We start from the raw sequence: 16,686 nt of genomic DNA, 5'->3' as shown, positions 1-16,686 counted from the left end.
TAAAATGCATTCGATGTTTGAAAAATAGCCTGATGCATCGATGCATGGAGAATGCATCGGTGCATGCCTTTGAAAAACTGATTTAAGGCTTGATTTTGGTTCAAAATACTTTGTGAAAATTGTTTCAAAAATAGTTTAAGTACAAATCACAATTTTTACACATTTAGTAAGGATTAAAATTGATCTTGAAAAACTTGGAGTAATAATTTGATATTCGATTAATTGAATCGAATATAATTTGTAAAATCATTTGTAAAATCTTAAAATTCATTTAACTTAATTTGTTATATCGAAATATCAAAAAAAATGTTTTCAACAATCTCCCCCTTTTTGATATAACAAAACATTTGAGTAATTTTAAGATTTGTTTAAGAAATTATTTTTTTGAAATTGATTTTGAAAAACTTACTCCCCCTTACTATAGCACATCAAAAACTTACTCCCCCTTACTATAGTAGCACATCTTAAATTTTCTCCCCCTTTTTGTTAAATCAAAAAGACTCTATAAAACGTTAGCCAATTGATTTATTAATAATAAGCTGCTAAGATCACAATCAAAAGAGAGATTAGCCATTAGTTTTCATAAACAATATTCATAATAAAATGTGAAATGGCATAATTTGGTCATAAATTTCTAATGATGCAAAATTAATAAACAGAAAACGTTAAAATGTCAAACCAAATATATATAATAAGTTCAAGCATCCTCAAACTAACAAAGCACAAAAATCAAAATCAATCCAAGTTTTAAAAACAAGAAAACATGACAAGCAAGTCTACTCCATTGGAGGATCGGGAGGAGGAGGATAATGAGCTCGAACTTCAAGAGTCAGAGCATCCATACGATCACGCATCTCCCTCTGAAACTCAGAAATCGTAGACTCAATGGAGGCAAAACGTAGATCAAACGACTCTAGAAAAGATCGGAAATAAGGTGGCGTTTGATCATCTTGCCGAGCTGGTACTTCCTCGTCAATATCTCTCATAAGCCTTTGAAGCTCTGGATCATCATCAGCGTCAGGAGCTGGAGGAGGAAGAGGAGCACGAGAAGAACTAGGAGCAGCTCGTGAAGAACTAGCTCCCGGGGTTTGCTTACCGGGTCGAAAAGACCATAGTCCGGTGTTCTCATCCAATTTCCAATCCGATTTCTTTAAGGATGTGATATTGATTGGGTTTTGGAGCGGGATAGGATTTTCAAGGGAGACATCTAGGCCGAGTTTGATAAACAAATTGCTTAGTAGACAACCATAAGGTAGGGTTTCTACATGCTTTGAGGGAATGATGTTTATGATATCGACAAGCGCGCTAAAGACAATATGTGGAAAATTGATTTTCTTTTTGTTCTTTATACAGTGCATCCACCATAAGTCTGTAGTACATAGAGTGGAGTACCGACCTGCGGATGGTCTAAACCACCAAGAGATCATTAAGTGAAGAAATCGATCGTGGTGAGACCTAAAGGTACTGACACTAGCATTAGGGAGATATGGATATTCCACATCTTCCTTCTCATTAAATAAACCCTCGTCATCTAAACCAAAATGAGATGCGATAGATTCAGAAGTAATAATGATATATTGTCCTAAAAGATAGGATCTAATCGCTATAGTACCGCACTGAGTTGTGTTATGAATACAAACCGCATTGGAATAAAAGATGCGGACAAGTTGGTGAAAGAAGATGGGTTGAAGAGAAAAGAGTTTATCAAACTTCCATCGGCGAAGAATTGAGAGGTATTCAAATTCAAGTTTTATCATAGCTTGTAGAGAAGGAATACGCTCTTCCCTAATACGATAGGATTGGAAGGAGTTCATGTACCTAGAGTACAATTCATCCCTACGGTTTTCAGGCATGTTAAAATAAGTACTAATGAGGGATGAAGGAATATTGGATGGATTTTGAGGTCTAGGAGCGGGAGGACGGTTTTGGTGAGACTGACTCGAGGATGACCTAGGGCATTTGGGATTAGACATGGTTAGGGAAATCGGAAAAGAAATATCACCTGCAATTTAAAAACACATGTATGCACAAAAATCAATCCCAAAACTCAAATGAGTCCTCAATAATTCAAGGTTCTCTAACATAATCGTAATGGGCAAAGTTTTGAAAACTATTTTAAAATAATATCATAATATGTATAGTTTTCATGAAAACAACACAATTAAATCAAAACTATCACTTAATTTTAAATTTTTTTTTTAATTTGAAATTTTAATTTTGAAAAATTATGTGTTTTTGATGAAATTCGTTGTAGAAACTAGTTTAGAATCATCATATAACCAATGCCCGATAATTATTTCAAACTAGAACTAATCTAAACGAGTCCTAAGTTCAAAAATTTAATGAAATAGAGTTTTTGTGAAAATACCTTGAAAAATTCGGATTGAGGGGAATGAGGAGATGTTTTGCGCGATTTAATGAGTGTAGCAGGTTTGTAGGATGCAAATCTTGAAGAATCCGATGTTTTCCCGAAGATTTTGAGCAAAAATAGAGATTTTGGAGAGAGAGGAATTGAATGGCTGTATGTTTTAGTGTTTAGGGTTTGAGAAAAATGAAGAAGATGAGGATTTTAAACCTAAAACCTGACGGATGCATCGGTGCATGGTCTTATGCATCGATGCATATTCAAGGCATGAATCGGTGCATCATGGTGATGCATCGATACATATTCAAAGGGATGCATCGATGCATTGTTAAATGCATCGGTGCATGAAGCACAAAAATGTCAAAAATCCGTTTTAAACACTTAAAATGCTAAATAATTTGGCTCTAATGGTAATGGCAACTCATATATCAAAAATTAATTATGTTCAATCAATCAAATTAATCTTCAAACTTTATTTGAACATAAAATTAATTTTCATTAAGAATCATAAACTCCCCCTAACTAATAGCAAGAATGCAATCAAAAATTATTATTATAAGCATTTTTTTATTTATTCTTAAAAGTGCTAACATTATTTTAAACACTAAGTGAAGATAGGTCAGTTAAGCCTAATTCTCTCCTAAGTGTCCAAAATCTTTCCTTATCTAAGGGTTTTGTAAAAATATCCGCTAATTGATGCAAAGTATCAACATATTCTAGAACTACATCTTCCTTAGTGACATGGTCTCTAATGAAGTGATATCTTATTTCAATGTGCTTAGTTCTAGAGTGTTGGATGGGATTTTTAGTGAGACAAATAGCACTAGTATTGTCACACTTGATAGGAATGGTACCTACTTCAATTCCATAATCAAAAAGTTGTTGTTTCATCCATAAAACTTGTGCACAACAACTACCGGCTGAAATGTATTCCGCTTCAGTGGTAGATAATGCAACACAATTTTGCTTCTTTGAAAACCAAGAAATCAGCATATTTCCAAGGAATTGACAAGTACCGGAGGTGCTTTTCCTATCTAATTTGCATCCTCCATAATCCGCATCAGAAAAGGCATGCAAGCTAAAGCTAGAGTCTCTAGGATACCAAAGTCCTAAACTAGGAGTGTCCTTAAGGTATCTAAAGATTCTCTTAACAGCTAGTAAATGTGATTCCTTAGGACATGACTGAAATCTAGCACATAAGCAAACACTAAACATAATGTCCGGTCTACTTGTAGTTAGATAAAGCAAAGAGCCAATCATTGACCTATATAATTTAACATCTACACATTTACCTCCTTCATCTAAGTCAAGCTTTGTTGAAGAGCTCATTGGAGTGTCATGAGGTTTTCCATTTTCCAGTCCAAACTTCTTGAGCATATCTTTGACGTACTTAGCTTGATTAATGAAGATGCCATCTTTTCTTTGCTTGATTTGGAGTCCCAAGAAAAATGAGAGCTCCCCCATACTTTGCATTAGCTTAGAAAATTCTTGGCAAAGAACATCATTAGTAGAACCAAATATTATATCATCAATATAAATTTGAACTACTAATAAATCTTTACCTTTATGCTTTAAAAACAATGTAGTGTCAACCTTTCCTTTTGAAAAACCTTTTTCAATTAAAAAATTTGACAATCTTTCATACCAAGCTCTAGGAGCTTGTTTTAAACCATAAAGAGCTTTTGTCAATTTAAGAACATGATCTGGAAATTTTGAATCTTCAAAACCTGGAGGTTGTTCCACATACACTTCTTCTTTTATAAAACCATTTAAAAATGCACTTTTAACATCCATTTGATATAATTTAAATTCATGAAAACATGCAAATGCTAATAACATTCTAATTGCTTCCATCCTAGCTACGGGAGCGTATGTTTCATCATAGTCTATGCCCTCTTCTTGAGTATACCCTTGAGCAACAAGTCTAGCCTTATTTCTCACTATATTACCACTCTCATCAAGCTTATTCCTAAATACCCATCTAGTACCTACAGTAGATTTATTACTAGGCCTTTCAACTAATGTCCATACTTTACTTCTCTCAAATTGATTTAACTCTTCTTGCATAGTCATAATCCAATGTTCATCATTTAATGCTTCTTTAATATTCTTAGGCTCTATGCATGAGATAAATGCAACATAATTACAAATATTTCTAAGAGAAGATCGAGTTGTTACCCCTTTTGATGGATCACCTATAATTTCACCATCCTTGACATAGTTGTACTCTCTTGGATAAGATACTTCCCTTTCTTCAATGGTTGGATTCTCAAGAGGATCATGAGTTTCCTCATTTTTCGTTTCTTTCTTTGATGATGGTTCTCCAACTTCATGTCTAACGTCATTTGTATTTATAACACCTACATCATCATTCACACAAGAATCCTTCCTCGGAAGGGGATTATCATCGAAAACAACATGTATAGACTCTTCTACAACTAAAGTTCTTTATTAAATACACGATAGGCTTTAGAATTTAAGGAATAACCCAGAAAAATTCCTTCATCACTTTTAGCATCAAATTTGCCAAGGTTTTCTTTACCGTTGTTTAAAACAAAACATTTACATCCAAAAGGATGAAAATAACTAATGTTAGGCTTTTTATTTTTGAAAATTTTGTATGGAGTTTTCTTTAAAATTGGCCTAATCATTACTCGATTTACAACATAACAAGCGGTATTTGTGGCTTCCGCCCAAAAATATTTTGGCAAATTATTTTCACAAAGCATGGTTCTAGCCATTTCTTCTAAAGTTCGATTTTTCCTCTCAACAACTCCATTTTGTTGAGGGGTTCTAGGTGCTGAAAAATTATGACTAATACCATTAGAATTACAAAACTCAATAAATCCAAGATTTTCAAATTCAGTACCATGATCACTTCTAACACTAGTGATAGAGTAACCATTTTCGTTTTGGATTATTTTTGAAAATGTGATGAAATGTTCTAATGCTTCATCTTTAGTACTTAAAAATAGAACCCAAGTATATCTAGAATAGTCATCTACCAAGACAAATGCATATTGTTTTCCACCCAAGCTAGTAGTTCTAGTTGGCCCAAAAAGATCTAAATGGATCAATTGTAATACTCTACTAGTTGATACATCATTAATAGATTTAAAAGAAACTCGCTTTTGTTTTCCTTTAGCACAAGCATCACAGATTTTATCATTATCAAATTTAAGCTTAGGCAACCCTCTTACTAGGTCTCCTTGAATTAACCGTTGCAAAACACTCATACTAGCATGTCCTAGTCTCCTATGCCATAACCAACTATCATGCTCATTCTTAGCAACTAGGCATAAATTAGTCATATCAATAGAGTCTAAATGCACCATGTAAATGTTTCCTATTTTATTACCAACAAGCATAATCCGATTAGATGCAATGTCAATGACTTTACAACCATTAATTTCAATCAAGACATTGAATCCCTTATCGCATAATTGACTAATACTCAATAGATTATGCTTTAATCCATTCACATATAAAACATTATGCAATGTTGATTATCAAAATTAAGAGCATATGCATAAAGTTTTACAAAGATGTTATGCATTAAAGATTGATATCGATTTAGAGAGATATCATTAAAACTTTGAAATTACTTGCATAAACATTAGAACAAAATTTAAGGTCAAAAATCAAATTGTTTGAAAATTGATATCAATGGTTTAAAATGAATATCAATTACGTTAAAATTTTGACCAAGTTTTATTATGATGAACTAAAATAAAAAAAATATAACTTTAAAATGTTCATCATAACCATATTTTCAACATACATGAGAATAAAACAATTATGCAAAATCAAAAATTATTCAATATTTAAAACCTCATGTATGCACAAACTAAATGAGCAACCAAATAAAATAATAACATTAAGTTTAGAGGTTACCCATTCCTTTTTTATGTGTGGCTAGAGCATCTTGAATATCATCATCTTCATCACCATTGCTCCCACACATCTACAAGAGACATTTAAGTGTATTTTGGTATCCAAATTGCTTTGGATCCTTGAACATTAGTTTCAATGCCTCTTGTTCCTTTTGGAACACATACTTGTCTAATTTTAAATTGTTTTCCTTTCTTTAAAGGACAAGTATGTTCCTTATGACCATGATAATGACAATGTGAGCATATTGTCATTATTGAACTAGATGAATTATTTAAAATGATCTCTTTTTCTTTTGTTAAACATTCAAGCTTAACTTCTAAATCGAAATTTTCCTTTTCCATACTTTCAAATTTTATCTTTGAAAGCTCTAAATTCTTCTTCGAAATTTCATTTTGTTTTTCAAAATCCATTTTAGTTTCTAGAAGAAGTTTGTTTAATTTGAAAATTTCTTTTTCAAAGTTTTCCGATTTTATTTTTGAAAGCTCTAACTCCTTTTTCAACATTTCATTTTTATTTTTCAAGTCCTTTTTAGCTTTCAAAATAAGATCATTTTTAGTAATAAATTTAGAAATCAATTTATTGTATTTGGAGTTCATGGTCTCAAACTCCGAAAATAATTCATCATAAGCATCTTGTAACTCACTAAAAGATTTTGAATTTAATCTATTTGAGTTAGAAGATACCTTTGGCTCTGTGAGAGCTAATAGAGACGTCACTTTTATTGGTTCTTCTTTTTCCTTGTCTCCATAGATCTCCTCAAGCTTATCCCACATTTCCTTGGCACTTGAACAAGAAGAAACTCCTTTATATACATTAGGATCAATTGCACAACATAACATATGCATAGTCTTTGTGTTTTGTTGAGCTTCCTTCCGTTCTTGATTACTCCACTTCTTTACCTTCTTCGTAGGAAAAGAATATCCGTTCTCGATTATCATCCAAGCTTCCATATCATGTGCTTGAATAAACATCATCATGAACCTCTTCCAACGACGATAATTTGTTCCATTGAAGTGTGGAGGCACGCCAATTGGTCTGGATTCTTCCATGGAGAATGAACCAAAAGTGGACGCCATCTTTATCGATTTAACTCTTCCCGGATCTACTCAAGAGGTGATTAAACCTTCAAATAAGTGAGGCTCTGATACCAATTGTTGAGTTAATCGATCGACGGAATTAGCCAAGAGGGGGGTGAATTGGCAATTAAAATTTTCTGTGGAAGCTTTTACAGAAAATTGAAAAGATTTGCACAGCGATTTAGAGTGGTTCGACTTTCTCAATCAAAGTCTACGTCCACTACCTTAGCTATCCACACTAAGGATTTTCCAACAAATTCACTAATTTGTTCTTTCTTTTGAGGCCAAAGAGATAACCTTACAATACCCTCAAGAATATACCCCAATTCTTGAGAACACTCTTTTCCCAAAGAGAAGATTACAAATTTGCAAACTTACAAGGAAAACCTCACAAGGTAAGATGTTTGCACAATTCTAGAACAAGAAAAGAACACTCAAAGATAATTACAAATGAGCACAAATGGTGTTCTTGAAAGCAAAATGAATATTGAAAGGAAAATTGGCTTGATTTGCAAAAACTTGGTGTTTAATGCTTTCTCTCTTGTTTCTCTATGATTTCTTGTTGATCAAGGGCTTCAGAACTTGTTTAAATACACCTTGAATCACTTCTGACCGTTGGGGATGATTAGTGAAGATCATATAGCCGTTTAAGTGTGAAAGCAATTAATTTTTCTAGGTGGAGCGTCTCATGCATCGATGCATGATCAAGGATGCATCGGTGCATTCGTGTAAAATTCAAATATTTTGACCGTTGGGACACTTAGTGCATCGGTGCACTAAGGATGCATCGATGCATAAAATGCATTCGATGTTTGAAAAATAGCCTGATGCATCGATGCATGGAGAATGCATCGGTGCATGCCTTTGAAAAACTGATTTAAGGCTTGATTTTGGTTCAAAATACTTTGTGAAAATTGTTTCAAAAATAGTTTAAGTACAAATCACAATTTTTACACATTTAGTAAGGATTAAAATTGATCTTGAAAAACTTGGAGTAATAATTTGATATTCGATTAATTGAATCGAATATAATTTGTAAAATCATTTGTAAAATCTTAAAATTCATTTAACTTATTTTGTTATATCGAAATATCAAAAAAAATGTTTTCAACATAAACATTTACCGAGAAATTTATGGGCAAAAGCAGTTCAATGTGCAGTTTACCTATTGAACCGATGTCCAACAAAAAGCGTGAAGTATATGATGCCAAACGAAGCATGGAGTGGACAGAAACCAAGAGTTGGACACCTCAAGATTTTTGGGTGCATCTCATATGCCCATGTTCCTGAATAGATTAAAAAGAAGCTTGATGACAGAGGAGAAAAATGTATTTTCATTGGCTATGATGAAAGAAGCAAAGCTTACAGATTATATAATCCTCTTACCAAGAAGGTAATAATTTCAAGAGATGTCGAGTTTGATGAAGTAGAATATTGGAGGTGGAGCAAAGAAGAAAAGAAAGTTAAAGGACTATTTTTAATGAAGATAAAGATGACGATCTTATCAATCAAGATGAACAAGCTGATAATCAAAGTCCTCAACAAAATGTACCATCGTCGTCAAGAAGCAGCAACGATGCTAGTAACATAATAGAAAATTCTGAAGCACCTCCCACAGAAGTTCGAAGATCCACAAGAGAAAAAAGAACACCAGAAAGATACAACGATTATGAATTAAATAATGTTTCAATATTCAGTCTCTTTGCAAAGAGTGATCTCATAACAAATGAAGAATCGATTGGAGAAGACAAGTGGAGAAAAATATTGGAATGGAAAATCAAGTTTGAGGGGGAGTGTTAGAAATCAAACTTGATTTCAAGTTGAAATTGTCAAAGTTGGCAAAAGGTGGCAAAAACTAGAAGCTTCTTGATTAATGAAGCATGATCTTGAATTACTTAAGAACTAAGCATGGAAAATAAACATTTGACAATTGATTATGGAAGGGAATTTCATTAAGACAAGGAACTCCATGTAGCAATACAAGAAGAATTTGGAAATGCCTTGATCTTTCATTAAGGAGGTTAATTACCCTTATAAATATGTCTTTAGCATTAATATATGTAATACAAGTGAAAAGAAAAAGAAAATGAGATGAAATATGAGTGAAAGCTTAGAAAAGATAGAGAGAATTTGAGAGAGCTTAGTAAAACTTAGAATAGCGAGGTTGTGTTTGTAAATTAGCCGCATCTAGTATTGTAGTGTTGTAATGTTGTAATATTGTAATATTGGGGTAACGTCGTTGTAACGTATTTTGCCTCGTATTAATAATAGTGCGAGTGTTATAAAATATCAAGAGCCCACCTACGCTTCCAACATTAATGATATTATTTTGTTATAGGAAATGTGTGGTTATAACTAATTATTATTTCTTTTCTGTATAATAAATCAATAAATACAAAACACAGCTGGCTTATGATGTTCATTGAGAATCCAAGGAAATCCAACTGTGTACGCAGTTGGAGTTGTGCAGAAATATAAACATGTTCTTTGTGACTTTTATGTATTTGTTGGGGCTTTAAGCTTTTTGGCAATTTGATTTTTGAGTCATGAAACTCACTTCTCACGAATTGGACAAACAGAAGGATTACTATCATCTGCTTCCTAATTCTGATTCCAAAAATGTCGGCCGCCATGGGACGCGTGGTTTCAACAAATATGTTCTTGCAGCCGCCATTCTTGCCTCCACAAACTCGGTTCTTCTCGGCTATGGTGAGAGACTAACTGACTCACTGTGTTTTATATCAGTGTTTCATTCGAAACCAAAACGCTGATCTTACCCAAGTTTTTGTTTGGTTACAGATATTGGCGTGATGAGTGGGCCGGTGTTATATATCAAGGATGATCTCAAGATCAATTCGACCCAACAGGAGATCTTGGTTGGTTGTTTGAACCTATGTTCCCTTATCGGTTCTCTAGCCGCCGGAAAAACTTCTGACAGTAACGGCCGGCGGTATACTATAGTCTTGGCAGCGGCTACGTTCTTTGCAGGGGCTGTTTTAATGGGACTGGCGCCGTCTTTCCCTTTCCTCATGGCGGGGAGAGTTCTGGCTGGGATTGGTGTTGGCTATTCTCTTATGATAGGTCCGCTATACACGGCGGAGATCTCCCCGGCGATGACTCGCGGCTTCCTCTCTTCGTTACCGGAAGTCTTCATCAATATGGGGATTCTATTAGGCTATGTTTCCAACTTCACATTGTCGGGTCTGCGGCGGCCGTTGAATTGGAGACTAATGCTAGGACTAGTAAGCATTGCCAGCCGGTGCTGTCGCATTAGTTGTCATCGTGATGCCCGAGTCCCCTCGTTGGCTCGTTATGAAAGGCCGGTTCGTCAATGGAAGGCAGGTTTTGATCGAAACATAGGATTCCAAAGCGGAAGCCGATGCGAGACTCATCGAAATGGCGAATGCTGCTGAAACATGGGAACAAGAACCACACTTGAGTAGCTTCCAATGGAAAGGCCAAGGGGTATGGAAAGAATTGTTAAGGCCAACTAGGCCAATTCGAGGAATCATCATCGCCGCCATCGGAATCAACTTCTTCATGCAAGCATCCGGGAACGATGCGATCGTGTATTACAGCCCTCAAGTGTTCAAAGATGCTGGCATCCACGACCGGAAACGACAATTCGGCGTTACCATCATCATGGGAATCGTCAAAACATGTTTCGTTTTCGTATCGGCTCTTTTCTTGGACCATTACGGGAGGCGTCCCCTGTTGTTGTTAGGCACAACCGGGATGGCTATCTCATTGGCTTGTTTAGGCCTTGGGTCGTTATACCTTCAGCAATGCAATGACTAGCCCGTATGGGCCATTGTTCTGTGTGTTGTTGCCGTATATGCCGATTTCTCATTCTTTTCGATTGGGCTCGGACCGATCACGTGGGTGTATTCATCGGAAATATTTCCAATGAGATTACGAGCCCAAGGTTCGAGCTTGGTGATATCCGTTAATAGGATAGTTAGTGGGATTGTGTCTATGACATTTTTAAGTATTTCGGAGAAGATTACATTCGGGGGAATGTTCCTTGTACTGTCAGGAATCATGGTTGTTGCTACTGTTTTCTTTTACTTGTTTTTGCCCGAAACTAAAGGCAAGAGCTTGGAGGAGATTGAAGCTATTTTTGAGGATAAATATGCTGAATCATGACAATAAAACAAATCCAACTTCTGTTGCTTTGCCATCTATATAATATATATAGTCTATTTAAATAAAATATGATGATTAGATTGAAAAAATATGGAAACTAAATTTAAAAGATTTTTTTTATTTTTTTTAAATTGATTTTGTGATAAATTTGATTATATTATTCAACTTTTGTTAGTGGATTCAATTAAAAAATAATGATCTAATTAAAATTTTTGTGTAAAATATTTTAAAAGGTCAACCAGATACACATCCATTTAATAATTTTATCATCTTATTATTTTAACTTCTTCTATTTTAATTATTGGGCGGTTAGCTCATTTTAAAATACACGTATCTAAAACCCTATTTATTATTTTCTTTCCCATATTTTTAAACTTATTTTAATACTTTTATAATTATGTTTAAAATAATGATAACAGGTTGTTATTTAATAAATAAAAATGTTTACAATTCAAAAAATAAAACTATATAAAATTCGATAAAAATTAATCACTCTAACCTAACAATACATTAACAATTGATAACAGTACAACATGATAATATATTGATAATTAACTCAACCGTACTTAATAAGAAAAAACTCAATCACAACTTAAGTAAAATATATTTAGAGTGAATGCGTAGGGACGAACGAAAAAATTTATATTAGGTACAAATCTCTAAAATTTTAGTAGGGGTTGGTCTTATAAAATTTTAGGGGAATGAAAATAGATTTTTAATAGAAAATACATAAAAAATCTAAAATATATTATAATTTAAATTTTCAAGGAGGAGACTACCCATGTTCGTCCCTGGGTCCGTCCTTGAATGAGAGTACATATTAATATTAAAAATATAAATAGACTAATAAAATAATTAAATAATTTTAAATTAAATTATTAATGGAAAAATAATCCTGAAAAAAACATAAATATATATATATATATAATATAAGAGAACAAAAATATTAGTGAAACACTAGACAAGAGACTCATGGTTTAATCTTCTTTTAATAAATGGTTGGCTCAGCCCAAGGTGTGATTGCTGATTGTTTTGGAAACATTGTCCCACATTTTCATGTACCATTCGAAGGCCACTAAAGGCTCGTGGTAATTTCATCTTCTTCTTCTTTTTTTTGGGAATAATTTACGGGATTAAAATTTTTTTGCTTCTAATGAATTTGAACCTATAATTAAAAATGATATGAAGTGTCAACTGAAAATTTTTAAACATTTATTCTAAAAATTATTAACTCATCTTTTTTTTTTATAGTATAAACAAGAATTACAAAATGACCGACGAGACCATTAATTGGTTCAAAGTTTCAACAAGTTGATCCAATTGAATAACGAAATTGGTGACAAAGTTAAGGTTTAAACAACTTTGAAATGTTTTATTTAATTTTATCATATATAAATATTATAATATAAAATTTTATTTTAATTTAAATCTTATCTTACATATGTCCAAATATAATTTAATTATGTCTAATTTTGTTTATAATGATGAACTTTTATTATCTTTACAATTATTTAGATTCATATTCGAGAAGAGTTTCAAGCGATATTGGATCATCTATTCAATTGGGTGGCCTTTCTTCATCCTCATAAGATTTTATTTTGTGGTGGGCATATTTTAAGTTCGCCTATTGTTTGTTCTTTCTAAAAAGTAAAAATAAAATAAAAATATCATTTAATCTATTAATAAAAAATATTTAAATTATATTATATCTAACTAAATTAAAAAATGTGAATAAATTGATATTATTTATACAAAAAAATGTCAAATAATAGTTCATAAAAGATGTCCAACCAAGCTTTGGATTCTTGAATTGCCCATAGTTTTCTTGTGATAAAAGGGAAATCCTTTAGGCCTTCAAATTCCTTTTGTGCAAATAAGGAAAAGCCCAATGGCCAGGTCATGATGCACCACCAAATGCCTATATCTGCATCACTGTGAACGTGTTCTTCATTCATAGCGTACGTATCCCTAATTAATTCAGCAAATTTGGCATTTTTTTTCTCCAATTCCTCACAGAGTTTGAGTTCCACTAGGGAATCCAACAAAACTCCATTAATTCTTCTGCTACCAACTAATTTTTTGGCATTTTTTTAGGGGTAACTCAGCCTCCACACTTACCACACCTAGCTTATCTCTTTCACAAGTACTTCAAACTGAACAAAACAACAACAAAAAACCCAGCAAAACAGGTTAAAAATGGCTGCCGAGGTACCTCAAATGGTCTCCAATGACATGGAATCTGGAAAAGCAGCTGTTCTTAACAAGTATACACTTTTCTGTGCTCTCTTGGCCTCCACGAACTCGATTCTCCTAGGCTATGGTGAGTCCTCAACTTTTCGATTTCTTTCATCTGTTTTTTTAGCCTGAAATTGTTAAGAATCAAAGTAGATTTGCTCGGTTTGTGCATGTAATTTGTGCCAGATATTGGTGTAATGAGTGGGGCGGTGCTGTTTATCAAAGAGGATCTCAAAATCACTTCGGTTCAAGTAGAGATCTTGGTGGGTAGCTTGAATGTACTTTCGCTTGTAGGCTCACTCGCGTCCGGAAAAACATCGGATTACATAGGCAGACGTTACACGATCGTTCTTGCGGCGGCCACGTTTCTAGTCGGTGCACTTTTGATGGGGTTCGCACCGTCTTTCCCATGGCTACTCGCCGGCCGAATAGTGGCCGGCATTGGCGTCGGCTATTCCCTTATGATTTCACCTCTGTACACCGCCGAGATCTCTCCCGCTATGAAACGTGGATTCCTTACTTCCCTCCCCGAAGTATTCATCGTCTCCGGTATCCTCATCGGTTACATTGTGAATTATTCCTTATCGGGTTTACACCAAAACATCAACTGGAGATTGATGCTAGGGCTGGCGGCGGTTCCCGCGGTAGCCATCGGAATTGGTGTCACGGCAATGCCGGAATCACCTCGTTGGCTTGTGATGAAAGGTAGGACGGATGAAGCGAAAAGGGTGTTGATCAAAGTCTCGGATAGTGTTCAAGAAGCCGAGTTTAGACTCCGAGAGATAACCAAAGCAGCAACTTCCATGGATTCAATCAACGGCGATTGGCATGGCCAAGGGGTGTGGAAAGAGCTTCTGTTAAACCCATCGAGGCCCGTTCGTCGAATTCTGATTGCAGCCATTGGAATCAACTTCTTCATGCAAGCATCGGGCAACGATGCAGTTATATACTACTGTCCCGAAGTGTTCAAAGCCGCCGGAATCCATCACAAGAGACAACTCTTCGGCGTCAACGTGATAATGGGAGTAGCAAAGGCTTCATTCGTGTTGATCTCGGCTCTTTATCTGGACAGATTCGGTAGACGGCCATTGTTGTTGCTCGGCACCATGGGGATGGCCGTATCGTTGGCCGTGTTGGGTATCGGATCCAAATTCCTCCAACACTCGGAAACCAAACCGATGTGGGCAATCATCGTGTGCGTCGTTGCCGTTTGTGCGGATGTTTCATTCTTCTCGATGGGACTTGGTCCGATCACATGGGTTTATTCGTCGGAGATATTTCCATTGAGGCTTCGGGCACAGGGAACGGGACTGGCTATATCGGTGAACAGGTTGGTGAGTGGGGTGATGTCCATGACGTTTCTTACCATATCGGAGAAGATAACATTCGGGGGAATTTTTTTTGTGTTGTCTGGGATTATGGTGCTCGCTACTCTGTTCTTTTATTTCTTTCTTCCCGAGACCAAACACAAGACCTTGGAAGAGGTTTGGGCATTGTTTGAGGATAAAGGTCAAAGTGGAGGTGATCAAAGGGAAATGCAAATGAGAGATATATAATGTTACGGGTGATAATACTTATGAATCTAGATCAACGGAATGAAAACTTCCAGATAATTCACGATGTCTTTTATCTTAATTATTCGATTCAACTATTATCAATTAAATCATCAATTGTTAAATTTTAAATAAAATAATGACATCACAGTTAAATAAATTTATATAATCATTATTTTTAATCTTTAGTATTTAGATATTTTATTAGTTTAATAATATTTTAAATTTAAATCATAACTTGGTACGGGATTATGCTAGAAACACGGGCTCTGTTCTACGGTGGATGGTGAGTTGTGGAGGGCCTAAAAGTTGGGCTTGGGCTGGGAACGTGATTCAGGTTGAGCTAGACGGTGGCTTGAGCCATTAATCTCATCTGGGGCATTAGTTGTTCAAATATGGAATTTTCATTATTTATATATACCAAGGCCCACTCCACTGCTCTTCATACATTTAAAATATGGTCTTCCTACTCTAATTTCAAAGAATTTTAAATTCTCGACTTTTCCAATTTAAAATTTCAATTCTAATTTTTAACATTATTAAAATTTCTATTATATTTTTAATGCGATAATTTAAAATTAAAAAAAAATACTAACTTGACAATTATGTAACAAAAACAAATGATGGTGGGACTTAAATTTAAGAGAAGAAATATAATAGTGTAAGCAATTCTACTTGAATTTTCAAATTAAAAATATAGGGCTAAATTCCTAGAAATAAAAGTAGGAAGACCAAATTCCAAATATACAAAGAATGCAAGGACATAAAGCATATTTTAACCTAAATATTATTATAAATAATATTTTACCTTGTTATACTTTTATATAATTTTAAATAAAAACAAATGTGTGTGAGAATAAACTTATCTCGTTAGTTGTTGACAATTCACTTCTTCTAGTTTAGACGAAGAGTTGCAATCAATAGAGATTCAATCATAAGCCTATATTGATCTATGTGAGGAGAGAAATGAAAGTAGGGGGATAGGTAATGCATGTGAGGGAGCAAGAAGAAAGAGAGTTCTCATTTCAATTTTTTTGGTGAAAATATTTTCGGCTATACGACGATAGATGTGAAGTCTAGGGTTATCATGTCTATTGATAGGCAAGAAGACTGGATAGATATACATGCCAAATATTAGATTTGGTTCTGTCATAGATTACTTCAAAATAGAGGAGTATGAATTTTGAAGAGTGATCCCGACAAAAGATAGTTATGGAGATGGTGTGGTGCCTTTGAAAAACTTTTGGAGAATATTAAGAGGACAAAATTTTCTCGAAATCTTTATTCACAAGGATTTGACAGTTTTCATAATGTCTTATCCGAAAGTATAACAACTAATAAATTAACGTATGATATAAACTAGAATTTAGCTTCAAGATAAATCATTTACTGTACTACAAGCTCGAATAATACAACT

The 16,686-nt window shown here is 34.2% G+C and overlaps 1 protein-coding gene and 1 pseudogene across 2 annotated transcripts; both read left to right on the top strand.

Annotated features, from left to right (window-relative positions):
* Positions 1–9,835: 9,835 nt before the first annotated feature.
* Positions 9,836–11,507, top strand: LOC120192338 (annotated as a pseudogene).
* A 2,129-nt stretch (positions 11,508–13,636) lies between these two features.
* On the top strand, positions 13,637–15,302 carry LOC120192337 (polyol transporter 5-like). Of its 2 annotated transcripts, none has more exons than XM_039195124.1 (2): positions 13,637–13,801; positions 13,903–15,302. In XM_039195124.1, exons 1-2 carry the CDS (start codon positions 13,678–13,680, stop codon positions 15,270–15,272), a joined length of 1,494 nt encoding a protein of 497 aa, XP_039051055.1. In that variant the 5' UTR covers positions 13,637–13,677; the 3' UTR covers positions 15,273–15,302. The 2 variants fall into 2 exon arrangements, with proteins under 2 accessions (XP_039051055.1, XP_039051056.1); XM_039195125.1 differs by having other exon boundaries at positions 13,700–13,801; positions 13,870–15,302.
* The last annotated feature ends 1,384 nt before the right edge of the window (positions 15,303–16,686 follow it).

The sequence above is a fragment of the Hibiscus syriacus genome, unplaced genomic scaffold (genome assembly GCF_006381635.1).
Source record: "Hibiscus syriacus cultivar Baekdansim isolate YM2019G1 unplaced genomic scaffold, ASM638163v2 tig00116974_pilon, whole genome shotgun sequence".
Taxonomy (NCBI): Eukaryota; Viridiplantae; Streptophyta; class Magnoliopsida; order Malvales; family Malvaceae; genus Hibiscus; species Hibiscus syriacus.
Note: the sequence above shows the minus strand (reverse complement) of the source record. Positions and strands in the feature narration are given on the sequence as shown.

Coding starts and splice junctions, on each gene's coding strand:
- LOC120192337 (XM_039195124.1), top strand. CDS start 13,678: ATGGCTGCCGAGGTACCTCAAATGGTCTCCAATGACATGGAATCTGGA. Junction 13,802..13,902: donor CTCGATTCTCCTAGGCTATG/GTGAGTCCTCAA, acceptor AATTTGTGCCAG/ATATTGGTGTAATGAGTGGG.